General features: G+C 38.1%; 1 protein-coding gene across 1 annotated transcript in view; it reads right to left on the bottom strand.

The window, feature by feature from the left end:
• Positions 1-254: 254 nt before the first annotated feature.
• LOC110464990 (surfeit locus protein 1-like) overlaps positions 255-6,251 on the bottom strand; it is an 8,355-nt gene continuing 2,358 nt past the window's right edge. The window contains exons 3-6 of the mRNA XM_021520526.1: positions 5,515-5,562; positions 5,090-5,207; positions 1,730-1,811; positions 255-561 (exon numbers count right to left, since the gene is read on the bottom strand). Coding sequence (XP_021376201.1) covers positions 474-561; positions 1,730-1,811; positions 5,090-5,207; positions 5,515-5,562 — 336 coding nt within the window. The 3' untranslated portion in view covers positions 255-473. The remainder of the gene's footprint in view (positions 562-1,729; positions 1,812-5,089; positions 5,208-5,514; positions 5,563-6,251) is intronic.

Below are 6,251 nucleotides of genomic sequence, written 5' to 3'. Positions count from 1 at the left end.
TTGTGAGGGGATAATAAAGGCATATATGTCAATGCACAAGTTCTTGAGATATCCAGTTCCCTTGTTTTGTAGGGTGAGTTCAAATTTATTATATTGGTGATTTTCTTTTGTTTAAATTCAGCGTCAAGGCCTTCACAAAATTTACCTCAAAAACTTTAACCTGGTTATTTTTAGTGGAAAAGGTCATAATCCAAAAAAGGTGAAAAATCTTTAAAAACACCTTTTGAGTCATAAGCACTGACCAAGAATTTAGATATATTGCAAATGTTTATTATTAAAACATATAATACATTTAAACAGGATATATACCTATGTACTTGTTCATTGCACGAATTCAAGTCCCTGTCTGAATCACAATCACGGATATAAATCTAAAAACGGTGTAGTTCCTTAACTGATGTGAGAATGTTTGTTTTGAAGTACTTGTAAAACGCTACAATTGTTCATTAACTGATATGATAATCCTGGCACGTTCATTTTTGACGAATCTGTGTTTGCAATGAAGGTGGTTTTCTGAAGCGTCGAGCATACAAGATGAGACTCAGGATACAAACCCCGTACCTGAAAATAAAAAGTAAACATAGTTTACTAGGTACAAGCATATGTCAAAACATGCAATTAAAGGTGAAAAGGTGACATATGAAGGTTATGAAAATAAAACATCCCCGTAACTGATTCCCATTCAACAACAAGAAGACCATGAGCTGTAAAAAAGGTTACCTGACTAAATACTGTACACTGGAAAATTTTGTAATACATGTAACTCAATTCCTAATAGAGATGACAACTTGTCCAATTATTCTAGCACATTTGACATTGGACCATAAGAAAAAGCCATTTGAAGTTTGTTTAAACATGTTTGATCACTGTGCCTTTGAAAGTATTTAAATGTCATTTATTTGAACAAATTTGATAGTTTTATCTAATAAAGCTATATTATACTTTTGGACTTTTTGACATTTAGAAGAATCCACTTACAGGTTTTTAAACATTTTTGACCCTTGTGACATTGAAAGTATGTCAAGGTAATATCTTCATCAAACCTGATAGCCCTTCAGCCCTACTACCTGAACCTAAAAATCTGTACTCGAGGCATTAATGGATATTTCAAAGTAATTTCAAGTTTTTAACATACGTCAATTGTATGACAATTAAAGTAGGTCCATGTTATTCAATAGAACAAAAATGGTAGGTCTCCAGCCCAGCAAACAAAAGGTCACAGGCCTTTGGTTCCGGAGTCAACACTTAATATTTACGGATAATGCACAACAATGGAAAAAGACAGATGGCAATAGTACTTTAGCATGAACTAATAGATTTATTGTAGGAACAACCTTCATGTTCCATAAAATCGCTGTAGGTTGAGCTATATATTATTTTTCTCCATAATTTTCAGAATATATTGTCTGTAGGTTTTCTATCATCTTGACAGAGCCTCACTAAAATCTAAACTCCTAGATTTGTTTAAAAATCTCATATGAAATGAAAACTTATTTATGATCCTATTTTTATAAGTATTATTTTAACTCTCCAATATGTACACAATAGGTGTTATCGCGACCATCCACGAGTTACTCCCCTTCGAAGAGTTCTTGCTGAAAAATGCACAAGTCTCGCGAGAGAATGCAAGGATACAGGGGCAAAACAATCTGCGTAAACAATATGCCCCACCTACACTGTATTGAACCAACAAAAATACAATTACAACAATGTCAAATTGAGTACTCACCAGGTTAGAATATATTGCAAATGTTCATTTCGGAGTGTGATGATTGTCTGACCCCCAATTGGGCCCCCTTTTATGGTACTATCTGTAAATGAAAACATTTCAAAATCAAAGTAATATTTCAAGATGGAAAAGCAATGATATATAAACAGTTAAATACAGTCCTCAAGATGTTTTTAATGTGCTATATATATTTGCTACCCAGTGCCCACAGACTATCCTTCTTCCCACATACCATCCGGGAATGGTATGAACTTCCAGAGGACACAGTACAGGCTGACACATTAGGTGCTTTTAAAGCTCTAGTGTCACACAGATAGATCACTCATGCAGTTTTTATCTTTTTTAACAGATTTTTAACCATTTTATTAATTTCATCGAACATCTCTTCCTGTGCCACACCTGTCACAAAATTGCATAATCTTCAGCTAGTTGAAGGAGGCAATTATCCGGCAGATGCAGATTTGTCCACATAAACATCAAACTCTCTAAGGCTACATTCACGTATCCCAGTTGAAACGGTCCAGGTGGCGCAGAAATATTCCACGATAAACGAATGCACTTGAACGGTTCTATAAGCAGAGCTAAAAAATGCACAGTTTCGGAGAATAAAAAACAATGTATCAAGAATATTGTGCCCTTCTTTCATGCGTCCGCTGAATAACATAATGTATCTTTAAAACTACATGTGGCTTGACATTGTTTTAGAAAGAAATAACACAAACTAGCAATACTCAGCATTTTAGTTGCGGTCAGGTACATCTGGACACCTCAATCTACACCGAATATTCCAGAGGTCAGCCTCGGTTCAGATCTGTGCCTGTCGTTTTCTTTACAGGTTCAACTGTTTCAATCGGATATGCGAAAGTGGCCTAAACTTCCTAATGAATTGTACCTACAGTGAAGTTGGTGAACCACATGTACTACACGCAATAACTTTCTTAGGTCCTCTCAAGCTTATACCAAAAGCAAACTAATTTCTTTGGTCCGCCTCCAATTAACACCTATAAAGACCTACTTTGTTTGGTCTCCTGGAGTCTATACCTTTAGTGAACTACTTTGTTTGGTCTCCTGGAGTCTATACCTATAGTGAACTACTTTGTTTGGTCTCCTAGAGTCTATACCTATAGTGAACTACTTTGTTTGGTCTCCTGGAGTCTATACCTATAGTGAACTACTTTGTTTGGTCTCCTGGAGTCTATACCTATAGTGAACTACTTTGTTTGGTCTCCTGGAGTCTATACCTATAGTGAACTACTTTGTTTGGTCTCCTGGAGTCTATACCTATAGTGAACTACTTTGTTTGGTCTCCTGGAGTCTATACCTATAGTGAACTACTTTGTTTGGTCTCCTGGAGTCTATACCTATAGTGAACTACTTTGTTTGGTCTCCTGGAGTCTATACCTATAGTGAACTACTTTGTTTGGTCTCCTGGAGTCTATACCTATAGTGAACTACTTTGTTTGGTCTCCTGGAGTCTATACCTATAGTGAACTACTTTGTTTGGTCTCCTGGAGTCTATACCTATAGTGAACTACTTTGTTTGGTCTCCTGGAGTCTATACCTATAGTGAACTACTTTGTTTGGTCTCCTGGAGTCTATACCTATAGTGAACTACTTTGTTTGGTCTCCTGGAGTCTATACCTATAGTGAACTACTTTGTTTGGTCTCCTGGAGTCTATACCTATAGTGAACTACTTTGTTTGGTCTCCTGGAGTCTATACCTATAGTGAACTACTTTGTTTGGTCTCCTGGAGTCTATACCTATAGTGAACTACTTTGTTTGGTCTCCTGGAGTCTATACCTATAGTGAACTACTTTGTTTGGTCTCCTGGAGTCTATACCTATAGTGAACTACTTTGTTTGGTCTCCTGGAGTCTATACCTATAGTGAACTACTTTGTTTGGTCTCCTGGAGTCTATACCTATAGTGAACTACTTTGTTTGGTCTCCTGGAGTCTATACCTATAGTGAACTACTTTGTTTGGTCTCCTGGAGTCTATACCTATAGTGAACTACTTTGTTTGGTCTCCTGGAGTCTATACCTATAGTGAACTACTTTGTTTGGTCTCCTGGAGTCTATACCTATAGTGAACTACTTTGTTTGGTCTCCTGGAGTCTATACCTATAGTGAACTACTTTGTTTGGTCTCCTGGAGTCTATACCTATAGTGAACTACTTTGTTTGGTCTCCTGGAGTCTATACCTATAGTGAACTACTTTGTTTGGTCTCCTGGAGTCTATACCTATAGTGAACTACTTTGTTTGGTCTCCTGGAGTCTATACCTATAGTGAACTACTTTGTTTGGTCTCCTGGAGTCTATACCTATAGTGAACTACTTTGTTTGGTCTCCTGGAGTCTATACCTATAGTGAACTACTTTGTTTGGTCTCCTGGAGTCTATACCTATAGTGAACTACTTTGTTTGGTCTCCTGGAGTCTATACCTATAGTGAACTACTTTGTTTGGTCTCCTGGAGTCTATACCTATAGTGAACTACTTTGTTTGGTCTCCTGGAGTCTATACCTATAGTGAACTACTTTGTTTGGTCTCCTGGAGTCTATACCTATAGTGAACTACTTTGTTTGGTCTCCTGGAGTCTATACCTATAGTGAACTACTTTGTTTGGTCTCCTGGAGTCTATACCTATAGTGAACTACTTTGTTTGGTCTCCTGGAGTCTATACCTATAGTGAACTACTTTGTTTGGTCTCCTGGAGTCTATACCTATAGTGAACTACTTTGTTTGGTCTCCTGGAGTCTATACCTATAGTGAACTACTTTGTTTGGTCTCCTGGAGTCTATACCTATAGTGAACTACTTTGTTTGGTCTCCTGGAGTCTATACCTATAGTGAACTACTTTGTTTGGTCTCCTGGAGTCTATACCTATAGTGAACTACTTTGTTTGGTCTCCTGGAGTCTATACCTATAGTGAACTACTTTGTTTGGTCTCCTGGAGTCTATACCTATAGTGAACTACTTTGTTTGGTCTCCTGGAGTCTATACCTATAGTGAACTACTTTGTTTGGTCTCCTGGAGTCTATACCTATAGTGAACTACTTTGTTTGGTCTCCTGGAGTCTATACCTATAGTGAACTACTTTGTTTGGTCTCCTGGAGTCTATACCTATAGTGAACTACTTTGTTTGGTCTCCTGGAGTCTATACCTATAGTGAACTACTTTGTTTGGTCTCCTGGAGTCTATACCTATAGTGAACTACTTTGTTTGGTCTCCTGGAGTCTATACCTATAGTGAACTACTTTGTTTGGTCTCCTGGAGTCTCTACCTATAGTGAACTCTTAGACAAGGCAGCATACAAACATGAATTAACAAGTACTTCCCAGACACAGTGGTGTAACACTTACTAGAGTCAGCGTCTAAATAGACAGGTGATGTCTTCAAAGTGTCTGCCAGAGCCTCTACATCTCGTGTAAATAAAATCTTCGGGTCGTCCATACCTTGATTGTTGGTGAAAGCATTTTTCTAGAAATAAATGAACACACTTTGCCAATTAATTAACACCTTTACCTTAAAGTAATGTACATCCTGTAAAAGTTTCTAGTTTTGGCTATCACTACTTATATATACTTGCAATACATTTCACACTGTCTCAATTATCACCAACACAGTGCCTGGATAGCAGGTTTTAATATGTGTAAAGGAAAATTAGGCAAACATATAACACCATGCATATACATAAATTTTCATTTCACATAAATTTTCTCATAAATAGTACTTGAAGCACAATTTGAAATAAGCAGTATTATATACAGCATACAGACAAACTTACTGGTTCTGTGTGTCGTACTACGCCAACCAATTCCACATCACCCGTAACCTGAAAACAAAACAATTTTTAAATCAAAATGAATTCTATCTTCAGACAGAAGGACCAAGGTGAGCTTATGCCATACCGTTGCGTCCGTCGTCTGTCTGTCGTCCGTACGTCAACAATTTCTTTAAACGACTTCTTCTTCTTAACCACTGATTGGAATTCAACTAAATTTGACTGGAAGCACCCCTAGATGGTGGGGATTCAAAATTGTACAAATGGTGGGGCTGACCCCCAAGGGGGCTGAGGGGCGGGGCCAAAAGGAGTCAATTTGGCTATATTGCTTCAAACGACTTCTACTGTAGAACTATGCCATGGATATCAACCATATTTGACTGGAAGCATCCCTAGGTGGTGGGGATTCAAAATTGTACAAATGATGGGGCTGACCCCCCAGGGGGCTTAGGGGCGGGGCAAAAAGGGGGCAATTTGGCTATATTGCTTCAAACGACTTCTACTGTAGAACTATGCCATGGATATCAACCATATTTGACTGGAAGCATCCCTAGGTGGTGGGGATTCAAAATTGTACAAATGATGGGGCTGACCCCCCAGGGGGCTTAGGGGCGGGGCAAAAAGGGGGCAATTTGGCTATATTGCTTCAAACGACTTCTACTGTAGAACTATGCCATGGATATCAACCATATTTGACTGGAAGCATCCCTAGGTGGTGGGGATTCAAAATTGTACAAATG

The sequence above is a fragment of the Mizuhopecten yessoensis genome, unplaced genomic scaffold, assembly GCF_002113885.1.
Source record: "Mizuhopecten yessoensis strain PY_sf001 unplaced genomic scaffold, ASM211388v2 scaffold11045, whole genome shotgun sequence".
Lineage (NCBI taxonomy): Eukaryota > Metazoa > Mollusca > Bivalvia > Pectinida > Pectinidae > Mizuhopecten > Mizuhopecten yessoensis.
The sequence above is the reverse complement of the archived record's forward strand: the minus strand, read 5'-3'. Positions and strand labels throughout refer to the sequence as shown.